General features: G+C 38.6%; 1 protein-coding gene across 1 annotated transcript; it reads left to right on the forward strand.

Annotated features, from left to right (window-relative positions):
* Positions 1 to 2,532: 2,532 nt before the first annotated feature.
* Positions 2,533 to 7,026, forward strand: LOC121873227 (lipoyltransferase 1, mitochondrial-like; the record flags this gene model as incomplete). Its single annotated transcript, XM_042376602.1, is given in 2 exon segments — positions 2,533 to 2,666; positions 6,436 to 7,026. Coding segments are annotated over 2 exon segments (320 nt in total), but the record flags the coding sequence as incomplete, so codon positions are not given.
* Positions 7,027 to 18,817: the final 11,791 nt, after the last annotated feature.

Raw genomic sequence — 18,817 nt, forward strand, 5'->3', positions numbered from 1 at the left:
ATGGAGAAGAGGTGGAAGGAGAGGAGTCATCCTTCCTAGCCCTCTTTGGTGACTGTCTCACAGGCACTTTGTCTGTATGTTCTTTTGTTATCTTTGTAAAGAAGGTATCCAGGGTTGGCTGCTTCAACCTTGATTTCTGGACCTTCCAAAAGTAGTTCATAACATTGTCATTGAACACACTGATGGCCTTTTGCACAGAACCAACATCAGGATGATAATCCTCAGCAAGCTTGGACAGTTTGCTCCAGCAAAAGAACGCATCCTTGAGATCTTTGGCTGGAATGATGCGGCTTTCCTCCTTGTCCTCCTCCTCCCCTGACTCCTCAGAAGTTAAGCTCCGCTTCAGTGTCTCGTTTTCCTCTTTGTGAAGCTCAAGCAGCTCCTCAGTGGACAATTCCTTACTGTGCTTTTCCACCAACTCCTCAACATCATCATCATCCACTTCTAGGCCCATGGAATTGCCCAGAGCCACAATTTCATGAACAACAGCCTCTTCTTCTGACTCTTCGAAGCCTTCAAAGTCTCTTTGAAGGACACATTCAGGCCACAATGGCCTCCAAGCAGCACAAAGACACCTCACAGTAACCTCTTTCCAGGCTGAAGTAATTAAAAATACAGCATCTGCTATATTGAAGTGACTCTTCCAAAATTCCTTCAAGCTAACATCACTGGAAGAAGTGGACGCAAAACATTTTCTAAACAGTGCCTTTGTGTACAGCTTCTTAAAGTTAGAAATTACCTGTTGATCCATGGGCTGGATGAGAGGTGTTGTGTTGGGTGGCAAGAAGTGCACAGTGATGAAGTTCAACTCCTCTGGCAATTCAACCATCAAATTAGGAGGGTGGGCTGGTGCATTGTCCATCACCAACAAAGCTTTTAGTGGAAGATTATTTTCCCTGAGGTATTCCCGAACACTGGGTCCAAACACCTCAATCACCCACTCAGAGAATAAATTCCTGGTCACCCAAGCCTTTGGGTTTGACCGCCACATAACACCAAGGCGGGTCTTCCTAGTGTTTTTTAAAGCTCTGGGGTTTTGTGCATGGTACACAAGGAGTGGCTTTATTTTGCAGTCACCAGAAGCATTAGCACAAAGAAGGAGGGTAAGCCTGTCTTTCATTGGCTTATGGCCAGGGACAGAAGTTTCCTCCTTGGTAATGTATGTACGGCGAGGCATTTTTTTCCAAAATAGTCCAGTTTCATCACAGTTGAATACCTGCTGAGAAACAAAGCCTCCCTCTTTAATAATATTCAAAAAAATGTCATGGTGTTCCTTAGCTGCTTCCTTATCGGCACTAGCAGCATCACCATGTCTCACAACACTATCTATTTTATTTCTCCTTCTGAAACCAGTAAACCACCCCTTGGTACCCATAAACACTGGCACATCACTATCACTTGCACTGGGAGTCTTGGCTTTAAGGTCCTCAAACAATTGTCTGGCCTTCTCACAAATTATAGCTTCACTAATGCTATCACCTGCCATTTCTTTCTCCTTTATCCACACTAAGAGTAAATTTTCCATCTCCTCAATAACATTACACCTTGCTTTGCTAAGTCTAGAGATTCCCTTAGCCACTTGCACTGTTTTCAACTCCTCTTTATTCTTTAAAATCGTACATATAGTCGATTTAGCCATCCCATACTCATCACTAAGTTTTGCAATGCTTGTTCCATCCTCACGTTTCTTTATGATTTCTTTCTTAGTTTCAAGAGTTATGAGCTTTCTCACTCGCTTTGAACGATTCATTGTCACAATTGTACACTTGTATAACAAAATATTTATACAAATAACTCTATTTCCACATCAAAAGACGAAATTTCAACAATAACAGTGGTGCACTGGCTACACAATGAGACAAAGATGGCGCCTGACGCTCTTGTTGTGGGTCGCGGTACAACAATATTCATGCGCCAGACGAAATAGTCCCGTATTCATCCGCGTTCGTTGTAGGAGTTGCGTTCGTTATAGCATTCTCAGTTTTATAGGTAAAACCGTTCGTTATAGGAATATTCGTAGTAGGATCCGTTCGTTATAGCATACCCCACTGTGTATATATATTTTTATATATATAAATATATATATATATATATATATATATATATATATATATATATATATATATATATATATATATATATATATATATATATATATATATATATATATATATATATATATATACCGTATATATATATATATGTATATATATATCCAAAGCATTTATTGGATATTGTAGAACCAGAACAGTCTGGACTGTTTTCTGATTCTCTATGTCTTGCTGTATTCATGGCGCAACCTTCTTGTTAAATGTGATAACTCTTGAAGGAGTTGAGTAAGAAATTTTGTATGATTCAGGACTATTTGGAATACTGCACACCATGTGTTTAAGAATACATGCACACTGTATCTAGTTTCAGGTGTGCAATATATCTACACATTTTGTACAGGGATTATACAGCAGTTTGATTCAATCTTATGGAGTTATTATAATGATGTATTGTAGAGTATTTTTATTTGTATTTTTAAAGGACTGGGTAAACTGGAGGCTGAGTTATCATCATACTCATGGCTTCACAATAAGACACCTCGCTTCACCATTACTCGTCCAATCACCCTTCCTGAGTGTGTTGCTAATAACACTACTGTTGATGTCAGTGTGCAGGTGAGTTATTAATTTACATTGGGAAGAAATTTTTTATTTATTATACTTATTCCCTGACTATGGAAATGGTCTTTTTATTTTGAAGGTGCTTTGTTTTGTGGCGATAAATTTTTTGCCAAGCCAGTTAATCAACATTCCTTAGCTCAGTGGTAGAGCATTTGCCTTACAAGCAAACAGTTTGTTGTTTAACTTCCAGCTGTAGTGGAGACTGGATTCCTTCTTTGTACGCTAGTCCTTGCACACTCGGTAATAAAATAAATACATTATTTGGTGCATTTGCTGATGGTGCAAAAGTCCTTTGGTTGACTTGTATCCTGTCAAGGGGATAGAGTAAACTGCTGAATGCTAAGAATTAAGGAGTCAACATCTTTGGCCACCTTCCGTTACAACATGATGGCATGAGAAGAAATAATAAAAAATTGGCAACATGTATCATGCATTTATGTAAGGTAATTTTATATTGTATTCAATTTAATTCTTATTTTCATTTATATACAGCTACTCCTCGACTTACGACATACTCGACCTATGGCCACCCGTACATATGACCGCCTCAGTCGTACCAAAATTTTGTCAAATTACGTATTTTCGAGTCCCGGCGTTAGTGATTGCACTGTGTACTGACAAAATTTTCGTTTGTAATTCACTTAAAAATGGCTGGCAAGCTTAAAAGTGAGTTTTGTGGTGCTGAAAAAAAAGAAACACCCATTTTAGATTTTCTGTGTTATTTAAGCATTTTCGACTTACGACCTGGATTTGGGTCCCTAACCCCGTCGTAAGTCGAGTAGCAGCTGTATTGTACTCGTAAAATCCTGAAGTTTCCTTAAATTTAATAAAATCTGATGGGATAGGTTACAAAAATACCTTGTACAGCTCCTTTTAAAATAGAAAAGTTGTGATTAAAATTTTTAAATACTGTACTGTATACAATATTTGCAATGGTCAAAAAATGCCCCATTGTAAAAAGATTTGATTTGTCTATCCTATGTTTCCAGTAATTAGTATCAATTAGATATGAAGGATTGATCATTAAGTTCTCGACTTAATAGGGTGACATATGAATTAGAGCAGTTGAGTCCTGGGTTGTAAACCCAGGTTAATCCTTTAAGAGTGTGTCAGATAGCATGGAAAACAGTCAAAATATTAGGTTAGTGGTTGAAGGCTAAAAAACATTTTATATGAGGAAGGTAGTAAGAAAGGGTGAAAAACTGTGAGAGGAATCAGTACTATACAGTACTAAATATACCTGGGAAAACACATGTATTTGGTAGGGTTAAGAGGGTGAGGAAAGTAACAGAATATAGGATAGTTGAGGAAGAGGAGGTAAAGGTTATGTAGATAAAATTATTTTATTAAAAATGTCCACAAAGGGTATGAGAAAAACTGGAAACTACTCGTATGCAACATTAATGGATCTGCAAAGGCATATGGATTGAGAAGTATTTTGGGTTGTGAAGACATTCTTCAAAATTATTATGACATGCTTGAAAGTAAGTGGAGGACTAATTGAGAGCTTTGATGTGATGGAAGGAGTGAGACATTTTTAAGGAATGGATGGTGAGGGAAGTGAAGGCTAGGTTGACTGGGGCAGCAGCAAGGTGGGGTGTGGCCTCTGATTTTTGCTGTGAACAGGAAATGCAAAAGGGGGTGAATAACATTGACAGGTTGTGTAATAGATGGAAGTTAATGATTTTTGAGAGGAGGGAGTTGGACAGAGTTGATATAAGTAAACTGGAAATTCCAGTGAATGATAATATAAAATTATTGTAAAAAGGGGAAACACTAGAGGAAGTTAAAAACTTTAAAAGAATTTAGCAGTGAAGTTAATTAAAAATGGTACAATGTAGAGAAATATCATCAGGAGAAAGGGAGTAAGCTTGGAGGTGGAGATGGAATGCAGTGATAGTATAATGGAATAGAGCTGAGTTGTTCTGAAATTTGAGTTACAAAGGAGAGTTATATACCTGATAGTTGCATCTGGGGTTGCCAGAATTGAAGGGGGTAACCAATAGTTAAATGTGTGGGGTGTTTGCACTGGCATAGAAAGAAGAGGATGTACACTGCAGTGGTGGTATTGCAGAAGAGTGGTTTGCTGAGAGGGTATGGACATAAAAGAAGGATACAGGGGGAGTGATTAGTAGATAGGGAGTATAATGGCAATGCTACAGATACTTTAGAGGGTTTTAAGTAAGATAAAGGAAGCAGGAATATTAAGTTTTTGTTCTCGGTTAGTTTTCACTTAACAAAGTGCTGATCAAATTAAATTACTTCTTCTGTTCTTTACTACATGTTATGAAATTGACAGACAATTCTTTAAATTCAAACACTTACCTCACACATATAAGCGCTTAATAATGGCATTTTTTGTAGATGCATGGGGATAGCTAACACGTTAACTTTCCAGGACTGTCATTACAAAATACGACCAGACCGTGTCTTTGGAAAAACTGTTGTACAACACAGTCTTCAGAAAACAATAAAGTTAGGAGAACTGTTATTTGGACACAATACAGAAAGAAATAGTGAAGAAAATATATAGAAAATTATGGAAAGAAAGACAAAAAAGGAAAAGTCAACCAGTCAACAATAAATAAGAACACAAAAAATCGGGCCCGTTGTAAAGATGATTTCTCCCGGACTCTCTGAAACACACGTAACAACCAGAGCAGCTCCCAATCAACCAAAAGATGGATTTTTCTGACAGTGATTTGTTTCTTGGGGAGGAGGATTACAGACCAAGAGTGCTGCATCCTTTTTATATGGCAAGGGGGAGGGACATTTATTCGTAAAGGACACCGTGATAGCTTTATACTTCAGTAGCAAATTATACTGTAAGATTCAAGGATTTGTGAGGTATTGGTTTAATATCTTTCCTCCATTACTTACATGGCTTGATCCATTTTTTCTACAGGAAAGCCCCTCCACTACGTTTGCTGTCTCTTTTTTCTTGCGGCTAGGTGTTCACATATTTATACACGAAATACAACAAATTTCAGATTCATTTAAGTCTTAATTTTTGCAATTACAGAACTGTAATCAACTTGTTCACCTTTATTTAAAGTATCTTATGAGTAATGATATTAAGGTTTCCATCATATTTAAGTAGTTATCAATAATGTTACACCAAAGTCACCAACGGCTAATGAAATCACGCAGCGCTCACTTATAAATGGGCGGAGCCAAAACAGGTTTCAACTGTAGGCGCAATCCTTTTCAATTCTTTCATGTTGTACACTTTGTTTTAGGTCTTATCCAATATATTACCGTATATATAATTATTTTTATTATTATATCACAGTTTTTTATTGCCTTACATGCCCCCAACTCTTTAATATTCATCAAAATATTCTCCATAAGCAGCCATGATCCATGTATTTACCCACGGTTTTAGTGGGAGAAACTCGATGATTGGTTGTTAGCTATTCGGGCGCCGCACACGCTAACACCTCATCAAGGCGTTTGTTTTTCCCTCTCAAGGTGTCATGCGCAGAACTCAGCAGAAGAGTCTGCACAGACAGAATAGCTAACGGTTAGCTATTCCATTCATCTACAATAAATGCCTTAAGTCTCTGGTACATCAACACACATAACCTTGATGTTAAATGAAATGATGCTGCATTGTCAAGGGTGGAGGGGGTGTACAGTAGAGTATACTGTTTAAGAGATACTGTAATGTTGTCTTCAGCAACATATTATGTAATTGAATTGCAACCACAGGTTTTGCAGATTTTTATTATAGTATGTACTGTAATTCTTATGTCACTTTCAGGTCTACCATGGTATCATTGAAGATGTAAAAATGACAAACCAAGATGTTTGTCCAGATGTTGCAGACCTGATTCATGAAGTTGGTGGGGCAGTAAAGGGGTCACAGTTCAGTGTTGAGATTTTCAATGATTTAACCAACCGAATGCGTCTTCCACAGCCCCTCCGCACCCAGCGGTCTGTGATGTAAGTTGAAGATTGAAGATATAGCAAGATTTTTATATTATGATTAGTTTTGAAAATTTTTGACCTTTTGGTGGTTGGGTATATTTTTCTATAAGGAATGATTATGATGAATATGAGTTTTTGTTTATCATAAAATGTCTAGTGGAATAACGTTGAAAAGTACTTAAATGTAATTTTCACATTCAGGATATAAAAAGAATGATGTGTTTCTTAATATTTTCAGCATTGTATATCCAGCAAATACTGTATAGGCTGTGCAGTGATGACAATACTGTAAACTGTTAGATACAGTATATAGATCTGTTAATTTTCCATACTTGTAATGTTAATATAGGTTATAATTTGACAAGTGAATGAATTATGTTACACCGTATATTCTTTGTTAAATATTAAAGGTTTTATACATGTATATAGTCTTTGGCATTTCCTAAATTTGCCAGATAATTTGTAAATGTAATATATATTTAGACATCATTTAATTATACAGTAAAAGTCCAAAAATCCGGATGCCAAAAATCCGGACCACCCGAGAATCCGGACTTTTGGAAAACTAATTATTATTATTTTTTTTTAGCGGGCTTTTGTGTGTATGTGCGCATGCGTGAGCGCCACAGCTGCACAGCGACAACAAGCGACCACGTGGTCTCCACTTTAAAACGAGCAATCAAACTGTGACAACATACCGTATATACTCATCTATAACCCCCCCCTTGTTTATCTGTCGACCCTGATTTTTTGACCAAGAAATCGTTAATTTATGATATTCCTCGTTTATAGTTCGACCCACGTTTTTGAGGGTAAGCGAACAACAAAACCTTCAGTAAAAACGCTCTACGTCCTATAAACTGAAACACGAGTGCCGAAGGCAAATTGTTTACCATTTATTATTACAACACTTTACACTGAAACGCGGGTAGTTTCAACAAAAATATTGTATATTTCCATTCAAGTATTTATTCAAGTCAATTAGGAGGGAATATTATTGTAATACAACAGTTTTTTAACTAAACCATTCGAAAAGCGATTACGGTAACATCTTTTGAACGAAAGAAAGCGAAAGTCATTGTTTTCGTCACGATTTTATCCCACTTTCCACTGTAATACGTACGTAATTTCAGCAAAAATATTACATTTCCGTGAATGTATTATATCAAGCACAGTATGAATAGAATATCATTGTAATATAACAGAATTTTAACCGAAAACTATTAAAAAAACGAGTAACATCTCAAGAACATCGGAAGCTTAGGTAAAGTCTTTTGTTTTCGACATGTATTTTATCCTATTTTACATTGAAATACATCACGTTTCAGCAAAACTACTATTTATTTCCGAGAATATATTCATTCAGGCGCAGTTTAGGTAAAATATACGTGTGATGTAATAGTTTTTTAACTGAAAACGATTCGAAAAACACGTACCCTCTAGCCCTGTTCAAGGAGAGGACTGGGAGAAGCTGTTTGGTGCTGCAGACGATGACAAAGAAAATGATTTTGATGGATTTTAATGAAAATATTCAGAAATATGGTATCGTAGTATTTATTCAAGTCAATTAGGATAGAATATTATTGTAATACAGTACAACAGTTTTTTAACTAAACCATTCGAAAAGTGATTACGGTAACATCTTTTGAACGAAAGAAAGCGAAAGTCATTGTTTTCGTCACGATTTGATCCCACTTTCCACTGTAATACGTACGTCATTTTAGCAAAAATATTACATTTCCGTGAATGCATTATATCAAGCACAGTATGAATAGAACAATATTTTGAGTCCTACTCTTTCCATTTACAGATTACTGTACAAGCCCATAATAATGGCTCCTAAAGTAGATAAACTTCGTTGTGTGAAGAGAAAGAACACGTTGAAATTGAGTGACAAACTTGAAATAATTAAGAAACTAGTACGTGGTGTGAGCAATACTGTTCTAATGGAAAATACAACATTGGAAAGTCTACAATTTATGATATCAAAAAGGCAAAGAATAAAATTCTAGAATTCACAGCTTTTTCATTAAAACTGCTCGTTTTGATAAATGAAGCATGCTATATTTGCTAATGAATAAACTATCAAAATGTACCTGTTCATCTCTTCTTTATTTCTCCTTAAATTTTAATTTTAAAAGCACTGCCTGAGAATCCGGAAAATCCGAAAATCCGGACCGACCCAATCCCCAAGCAGTCCGGATTTTTGGACTTCTACTGTACTCTACTTATTGCTCCCACCCTTTTCTGGATAGTTATAAAAAGTGCAACAGACAAAGGTAAGAATGATGAACATTACAGGGGCCCCTTCAGATTGTGATGGTTCAGTATTAATTTGGTTGTAAAAGAGTGAAGTCTTACATTATCAAAGTCAACCTACAGTATTATGAGAAATGGGGGTTGTTTATTTACCTCCAAATCATGCATGATTCCACCCATCATATAAGATTTTAAATATATATATATATACAGTAATTGTACTTGCTTTTAAAGGTAAATAAAAATTCACAAATAAAATTAGATGATTAAAACTATGAACAAGTAAATTCAATTCATAAATACTTTGGAAACATTTGGGTGAATACTTAGGGTGTGGTGACTGAGATGGTGGGTGGGAATGGTAAGCAGCAGGTTAGCAGTTTTCTCTTAGATTTTCAGCTGAAACAAGTTTACATATTTTGAAGAAAAAAATAATAATAATAATTAAAAAGTAAAAGAAATATTGCCTTTTCAACCTTCAGAGTTGTGACTCCTTTAAAATGGCTGGCAAGCTTAAAAGTGAGAGTTTTGTGGTGCTGAGAAGAAAAAGAGACACTCATTTTAGATTTTCTATGTATTATTTTTGCATTTTCGACTTATGACCTGGATTTGGGTCCCTAACCCCGTCATAAGTCGAGGAGTGGCTGTACCTAAAGAAAGAACGGTGCGCTACCATAAATTGACCCCCAGGATTTAAATATATGAGGTAAATATATCTAATATTATTGAAAATATTAATTATTTAAAATCTAAAACCTAAATAATAAATGTAATCTAATATTATTGAAGTTCAGTTTTGCTGAATGTTTTGAATATAACGAATATAATTCTAAATACATACTGAAGTGCATTGTTCTGTAAGCAGTTTCAGATATAGGACAAATATAATTTCCAAAAATGAGAAAAGCAGAAAGACAAAAAGACAGCTTTAAGTTTTTCAAATTCAGACCAAATACTGAGTCACAAAAAAAAGGGAATTTGTGCAAAATGTAAAGACTGTGGTAAAGAAATGCAAGGCTTGGTGCAGCGCTTGCGAGATCATAAGAAGAAATGCAGTGGGCCACGAACAGATTCAGAAAATCGTGGTTCAGAAACAACAGATGGTAATTATTAGTACTAGCCCACAATTCCTTGCTTCCAGTATTTGCTAGAAACCTGCCATCTTGCTCAAAATATTGAAAAAAATAACACATCATTTAGTCTTTCTCAATGTTACTAAGATAACACTGGCATTAGCCAGATGTACCGTATCTACTACATGGTTCTTTTACCCTGCTTTAAACATTTTAATGGGTGAATTCATGTTAAGCAGCAGCATACATCATGGCTGACTAATAAAATTAGATCTACAATGGCTTTACATCATGTTGTAATGTGAAAACGTGTGGTACTCTTCTTTGCAGATCCTCAAGAATAACCAGTTACATCAGGGGTCACTTCCTCAGTGTTTTGTAGATCAGCAACATTGACATCCCCATCTCCAAAAGAAGTATCAAATGTTAGCACAAACATCCCTTCTGTTCCTTTACCTATAAAGCGTAGCTATTCACAGACTTCTCCAGTAGTCACGTGTCGTACTGATAAATTAAAACGAGTTACATCTTCTGATTAAAATGCAAGTATCTTGCAGTATGGAGTGAGGACAACAATGGAGGAAAAGGAAGATAGATGAAAAAGTTGCAACAATGGTGTATGCAACAAATTCTCCTTTTAAGATTGTTGAGCATAAATCCTTTTTAGACATGGTAAATATGATGAGACCAAGATACAAGTTGCCCAGTTGGAAAGATATTGTCAGTATATTGTTAGATCAAGTACAGTATTACCTCGCCTAACGCGGTTTCACTTAGCGCGTTTTATCATATACGCGGTGCCTTGCCAGAGCTGAACTTTCACTTAACACGGAATTTTTCATCATATACGCGGTGAGTGTCCGGCTCGAGACGCTATTTTTAGATTTGCCCCACGCGCCACCCGCCCGCCTGCCTGCCTGCCTCTCCCTCCTCCTCCCTCCGCTTGGGTAAGCGGCGCGGTAAGGTTGCGCAGTGTGTGTCTTTGTTGCGTTATCACTGACGTCATATGACGTATCGGACTGTGATTGGCCATGCATCCCTACCCCCCTCTGCTGCTAGCTGTAATTGGCTTAAAGTATTATGACGTGACCACCCCGGGGAGGGAGGGAGGAGAGACGATGCTTGACCTAGCTGCGGCAGTTTCATCCCTCAAGGCCACACCGTGTAAACGCGCATCCATTGTTCCGTAAAATGGCTTCCGCCGGACCACCACCGCCCCCAGAGAGAGACCTTTCCTTACCTGGACCCAGCGGCACTAAGCCAAAGAAGACACGACGTTCCTTAAGCTACGAGGTGAAGTACCAAATTGTTCAAGATTTGGAGAAAGGAACACGGCAAGTTGATCTCGCGCGCCAGCATCGCGTCAACGAATCTACGATTCGCACGATCAAGAAGGATGCAGCCAAGATCAAAGAGCACATGAAAATCACAAAGTCTGCAGGTGCTTCATCTATCAGGTATTGCCAGAACAGGGTGCTGGCAAAAGTGGAAAATTTGCTGGTGAGTTATTTGGTTCGTCAGGCGCGACGCAACATGGCGGTGGACACGCGCTCAGTGCAGGAGTACGCACGTGAGCTATACGCAGCAGTGTCACGTAAGCTGGGAATTGCAGAGCCCAAACCCTTCAATGCTTCCTCTGGTTGGCTGCATAGGTTTAAGAAGAGGAACAAGATCACCAACATCAACATTGGTGGTGAGGAAGCGAGTGCTGACCGTGTGGCGGCTAGAGATTTTCCTCCGTTCTTACGTGAGATTATGGAGGAAGGACAGTACAGTGACGACCAGGTGTTTAACATGGACGAATCTGGTCTTTTCTGGAAAAAGTTACCTTCCAAGACCTTCGTTGTCCAGTCTGCCAGCAAGGTAAGGGGTCGGAAGTTGCAGAAGGAACGCATCACCGTCCTGTTTACCACCAATGCCTCCGGTACCTGTAAACCAAAGTTATCGGTGATTCACACAGCCCGCAAGCCGCACGCCTACAAGAATATGGACATGAACAAGCTTAATGTCCACTGGCTAACCGCACGTAAGGCGTGGATGTCCTCTTCTCTGTCCCTCTTCTGGTTTGACAACTGTTTTGTTCCCGACGTGAAGAAATTCTGCGAGCAACAGAATGTTTCATTCAATATTTTGTTGCTCCTTGACAACGCACCTGGACACTCGCCCCTACTTATGGATCGTCACCCCAACGTAAAAGTGGTCTTCCTTCCTCCCAACACTACGTCATTAATCCAGCCCATGGACCAGGAGTTGATCTGCAATGTTAAAGCTGCGTACTCTGCAAAGAAGTTCAAGCTGCTGAACGACTCTACCAACACCAAGGATGAGTTGCGTAAGCTGGGTGACACCGACATCGAGAGCAAAAGCGACGAGGACAAGGAACAAGAGGCGGTGACTCAAGAACTTCTCATCAAACAATTTTGGAAGAAGTTTAACGTTAAACAAGCTGTAGACTTCTTGGTGGAGGCATGGGATCTGCTGACTATTGCTACGATTCGTCACGCATGGAGACATGTGTTGCATGGCATACCAGGTGAGAGGAGGAGTGAACCTGTGACTGGTCAGGTTCAGACTGTTGCAGTAGCAGTGGACCTTGCCAGAGAAGCTGCGCTCAATATTACAGCTGAAGGCTTCTCCGAGACCACCAACGAAGACATCCTGGAGGTGATCAGAGATCCTGAAGTGACTGCCGACGAGATGTTGGAAGAAGAACACGCCAGTGAAGAGGAGGAAGAAGGTGCGTCATTCTCCGAAGAACCTAGTTTAAGTCATAGTGATATTAAGTGTGCCATAGAGTTTGCAGAGAAAATTAAGTCCGTCCTTTCCCGCGACAATGACGATGACCGCTATGAAGTCTTCCATACCCGGCTGGTGCAGGCTATGGAGCCGTACATCACGGTGTATCATGACAACATCAACGCCAGCCGTCAGCAAAGCATAACCGAGTTCTTCGCCCGCAACCCACCACAGCCAGCCCAAGCCAGTGATAGTGAAAGTGAAGTTGACTTTGAGGGGTTTGTCAGGGAAGCCCTGACAACTGTAAGTGACAGTGATGGTGATTCACCTAGTAATGGTGATTCACCTGAGGGCCAGTAATCTGCCCTCTGCCTCGGAACCAGCCTCCATCCCCGTATGCCGACCCATCTCTTCTACAACCGTAAGTGTTACACAAAATTTTTAGTTTCTCTAACTTAACCTTCATTTTTCCTATGTTAACCTTTATCTTTCCTAACCTAACCTCTTCTATATTACTTGTTTTTTCATACCATCATAAAGTTAAGATAGAATTTTTACTACAACATAGTTATGTGTCGTCAAAAAGTGGAGTTTGGGGGTCGGGCTGGTTTCTATTGGAATTAATCCCATATGTTCTGTTGTTCACTTAACGCGGATTTCACTTAACACGGGACCCTCTGGGTTCAATTGACCGCGTTAAGTGGGGTACAACTGTATACTGTACTATACTGAAAAGTGTGAAAAAGTATAGTAGAACTGGAAGGAAAAACTGTCTGCATGAGTCTTGATGGATGGACAAATGTTTCAAATGAACCTGTAATGTGTGCTCCTGTCACTGTTCACTCATCGGACAACACAAGTGAAGTTTATCTTGTGGACACATCTGGTCACCAACATACATCTGATTATCTCAAAATCATTGCTAAAAGTTCAATAAAAATGCTGAACATAAATACAAATGCAAAGTTGGTAGTTTTGTAATAGATAATGCTACTAATGTTGCAAAAATGAGAGCAGAACTATTGAAAGACAATGAATGACTTGATATGTTATTGTTGTACAGTACATTATTTAATTTGTTAGCCAAAGATTTAGAAATATTAAGAACATGTGAAAATTTTGAAGTATTTTAGGAATAATCATACTGCCTCAGCGGTGTACAAATCAGCAGGGGGTTCAGTCCTTACCACAAGATGTTTGCTGGAATACACTGACTGACTGCTTAGAGGCTTATTTGAACAACTGGCCAATATTAGTAGCTGTGTGTGATGGTGAAAAAAGGCAGGAATTAGACTCAAATATTACAAAGAAAGTTATGGACACTAATATTAAAAGGTGTGCTGAAGATATGCTTAAAATCTTGAAGCACATTGCAGTAGCACTCGATAAAGCTCAAAGGGAGAGATGTGATATTGGAGAAGTGACTGAAGTGTAGAAAGACTTAGAGAATCAACTAAAAGAGGAGACAACTCGGTCAGGTGATAGAGCTACCATACAAAGTAAATTTATGAAACGAATGGCACTAGCGCTTACACCTGTGCACTATCTGGCAAATATTCTGCATCCAATTTATAAGAAAAAACTAACTAATGAGGAAGATGATACTAGAATGAAATGGCCTGATGAAAAGAACCCTTCCAGTTTCTCTCATAATAATGTATAAAGCATAACTTCCCCCTTTTCAGCCATATTCATTTTCTAGCCATTCAACCCAAGCTGGACCACTTACATGGTGGCTCTCCTTGGACAAAATTCTTGATGGTGATTTTTCTGATAGTACAGTATTAGAGAAATATTTACAACAGTAAAAAACTTCAAGTGCTGAAGTGGAGCATATTTTTTCTTCATTTGGTCTAGTTTAGTCTTAGCTTAGAAACAGGTTAGGGACAGAATAAGCAGCAAAGATGGTTTTTATTTACAAAAACCACAACTTAAGTTCACCACAAAAATCTGTTACTTAAAAAACAAAAATTTATTGCATGCATCATTTGCATAAAATCCCATTCACAAAAAAGATGTAATTTCAGAAAGTGGAGGAATATTAAGTGATTGATTGTGAACTACCATCAGGGCCATTGTTAGGGGTGGGCTTACAGGGCTTTAGCCCTGGATGTTTTTTTTTGTCTAGTCCCGAATCTTTTCAAGAATTAATAATTTTTTAAATTCAGGATTTACTTCAATCCATATCAAACGAATTTTATATGAGTGTCCTTAATTTATCAATCACTACTCCTGATGTGTACTGCTGTTACACAGTGCCTTGAGGAGATTGGAACAGCCATGGGAGTGGGTCTTAGAGCAAAACTGTGTAGGTTACCAACAATCTACATGATTGTAATGTTTCCAGAGCTTGCTCTCCACCACAGAGGGATTGCATAAGTTTCTTCAAAGGGACACTGTGGACTTGGCCCAAGCACTGCAATTCAAAGATGCTGTCGACGACACAGAGAAAAGTGCACTGATGAAATGGCTGAAGATCTATACAAGAAAGCAAAAGCCACATGCGAGACTAACTACATCCAGGAGCAGAGGGGTCCAAGGTGCAAACAAAAGAAGATGGAGGAATATGTGGTGGAGTCCTCTTGTGGAACAAGCTCCAATCTCAGCAATGCAGAACTTCTGAAAAGGAACTTTTATTTTCCTTGTCTTGACAGAATGATCAATGACTTTGACCAACAATTTACTAGTGTGGGAGCTGGTTTCATGAAAGGTATCCAGGATTGTCACCCAGCCTCTGTGACTTTTGTCTCTGAAGAGTTCTTAACAAAGTTGCTATACACTACAAAATCCAGCTGAAATCAGAGGAAATACTGGTTGCTAAGAATTTTCTAGCTAGGAAGAAAGAGACAGGTGCCACTCCTGACATGCTCAGTGTATACAGGATGCTCGATTCTGATATGTTTCTAACTCTGAAAGCCATCTTTCAAGTGGCACTGACCATTCCTGTCAGCAACTGCAGCTGTGAGCGATCGTTCAGTGCCTTGAGACGTCTACACACATGGTTAAGGAGCCAACAACCACGTCACCATCAACCATACCAAGACCACGGTTATGCACATCAACCTCTCCTCCGACGTTGTCCAACCCCCTTCCATTTCTTTAGATCCCAACACGCTCCAGGTTGTAGATTCCACTAAGCTCCTCGGCATCACCATAGACAACAAACTAAATTGGAAACCACACGTCAGTGAAGTCGTCAAATTCACCAGTTTCCGTCTCCACCTCCTCCGCTGACTCAAGTCCCTCGGAGTTCCTGCACCCGAGCTCCTCAGTGTTTATTCAACATTCGTACTTACCAAGCTCACCTATGCCTCCCCTACCTGGTCTTCCTCCCTAAATGCCACACAACGTAAACACCTAGAAAAAGTGCAAAAGAGGGCATGCAAGATTATTCTCTCCCCTTCCTACTCCACATATCAAGAAGCGCTCAACACACTGACCCTCTCAGTTCTCACTGACCATTACCACGACCTCATCTGCAAATTTGGTGAGAAGCTGCTGTACCATCCTCGACACCAGCTCCTACTACCACCTTGCCCGAGAATTACTGTTCAACACCACAACCGCATCCAGCCCATACGAGCACGAACTGATCGCTATAAGAACAGCCCAGTCCCAACCAATGTAAAAATTATCAATAACTTGTAATAGACCAGTGTATTCACTCCCAGTAAATCCTACTGTTTGCACTGTCACTATGTTGAAATGCCCTGTAGTTTCAGCTTTTCACCACCTAGTTATTATGTATCTTATTTGTATCACTTATATTACTTGTATATTATTTGTAAATCGAAACCCATTCCCCAATTATGAAACTGTATATTTTCAGCCTTCCGGCTGCTATGCTCTTTCAATAAACCATTAATTATTATTATTATTATACTATGGGACAAGACAGACTCAATCACCTGGCAGTTCTGTCTACTGAAAAGAATACACTGGATGGTATTGAACATAATGTAGTCATCAACAGATTTGCCAGACTCAAATCAAGAAGCTATAGTCTGATGCTCTCCAATCCAAAAAAACTGTGTTCCTGGTGTGGTAAACAGTGATTAAGTTAGTGAAGGGATAGAACATGTCAATTTTATTTTTGCAACATTTAATGCAGAACCAATGTTAACACCCAATCAACATGCTCACATGTCTCATTACACTGGTAACATACTACACACACACACACAAAGGCGCTCCAACAGAACAATATAATCCACAAACATTGATCACCATACAACGTTATACACACTTGACACGTTGGCCTACTACACAGTAATTCCATTATACACATCCCAGGAATTGTCTAAAAAAATCAATTTAATAAAAAATTTTGCTGGTATTTTAGACTGTTTGGTTTCTTCTTTTAACTGCCTTCAGGTGGTAAGAAATGCTGTCACAGACAGTCTAAATTCAAAAAAAATTTCCAGGGGGAGCGTGCCCCTGGATCCCCAAAACTCGGGCCTATGGCGCTAGTGGTTTTATAAAACTCAGGGCTAAGCCCTCAATGTCCTGAAGGTCTAGCAATGGCCCTGACTACCGTGACTTATATGTTAAATGAATGCCAGCACAAAGTTATACAAGGATTTTCTTTTAAAACCTTCAAATTTATTTTTTGTTAACTTTATGAAAAAAAATATTAAAATAAAATCTAATTTACTTAATCAATGCCAACTCTGAATTGAACAGTCCATACAGTACTCAATAACATGCCAAAGTTACAACAATAACAGCAATGCACAGAGATCAATAATATAGAGAGCAATATAGTAAATCAGACCATAATGTTCAAAGGCAGGGTAAATACTAGTGTAATAACGGCCTTGGTTCATAGGTGGCATGCCGGTAGCATACCCCTACAATGCGTGAATTCTTTTTAATAAACCTAGATACAATATAAGTCCAAAAATCCGGACTGCTTGGGGATTGGGTCGGTCCGGATTTTCGGATTTTCCGGATTCTCAGGCAGTACTTTTAAAATTCAAATTTCAGGAGAAATAAGGAAGAGATGAACAGGTACATTTTGGTAGTTTATTCATTAGCAAATATAGCATGCTTCCTTTATCAAAATAAGCAGTTTTAAAGATAAAGCTGTGAATTCTAAAATTTTATTCTTTGCCTTTTTTATATCATAAATTGTAGACTTTCCTATGTCATATGTTTCCATTAGAACAGTATTGCTCACACCACGTTCTAGTTTCTTAATTATTTCAAGTTTGTCACTCAATTTCAAGTGTTCTTCTTTCCCTTCACACAACGAAGTTTATCTACTTTAGGAGCCATTATTATGGACTTGTACAGTACTCTGTAAATGGAAAGAGTAGAACTCAAAATTCCGTACGTTGTCACAGTTTGATTGCTCGTTTTAAAGTGGCAACCGCATGGTCGCGTGTTGTCGCTGTGGCCCTCACGCATGCACACACACAAAAGCAAGCTAAAAAAAAAAAAAAATTTAAGTTTGAGTTTTCGAAAAGTCCGGATTCTTGGGTGGTCCGGATTTCTGGCGTCCGGATTTTTGGACTTTTACTGTATGTACCCCTCTCTGGTTACCAAAAACTAATTTTTTTTTTTGCTGGAAAAGCTAGATAATGATTTCTAAAATCATTTCCAAAATTCAGGTTGGCCAATTCAAAGGTAGTATCTTATCTAGTTGCTCCCTTTCCAAGTGGTTTGGTGTTGGGTTTGAAAACACAACAATGCCAAAATCTGTGAGTGGGCCAGGAGATATACCGCATCACACTGGACATTTATTTTACACTACAGGTATTTTGTTATTTCCACCTTTTTTTTATATTACTCATGATTATATAATACACTAGACCCTTGCTATCAGCGAGGGATACGTTCCCAAAAATGGAGCGAATTGGCAAAACCGCAAATAGCAACTTAACTACCTTAGTGCATTACTGTATGGCTATACCAAACAATTGACCAGCTGCACTCGTCCCCTCTTTTAACTTATCTAATAATAAAACTTTCTTTGTCAGGGTCATCAATGACTTCTGCCTTTTACATTTTACTCTATAGACATCACTAGCACCAGACAGTCTTTTAGGGGCCATTTCACACAGAAACACTAAAGTTTTGAGAGTACAACATGAGATGCTGCATGGGGGCACTCTTGCTGCGGGAAAAAGCTTGGAAGTTAGCCAC

Source organism: Homarus americanus, unplaced genomic scaffold (assembly GCF_018991925.1).
Source record: "Homarus americanus isolate GMGI-L3 unplaced genomic scaffold, GMGI_Hamer_2.0 scaffold32929, whole genome shotgun sequence".
Classification (NCBI taxonomy): Eukaryota; Metazoa; Arthropoda; class Malacostraca; order Decapoda; family Nephropidae; genus Homarus; species Homarus americanus.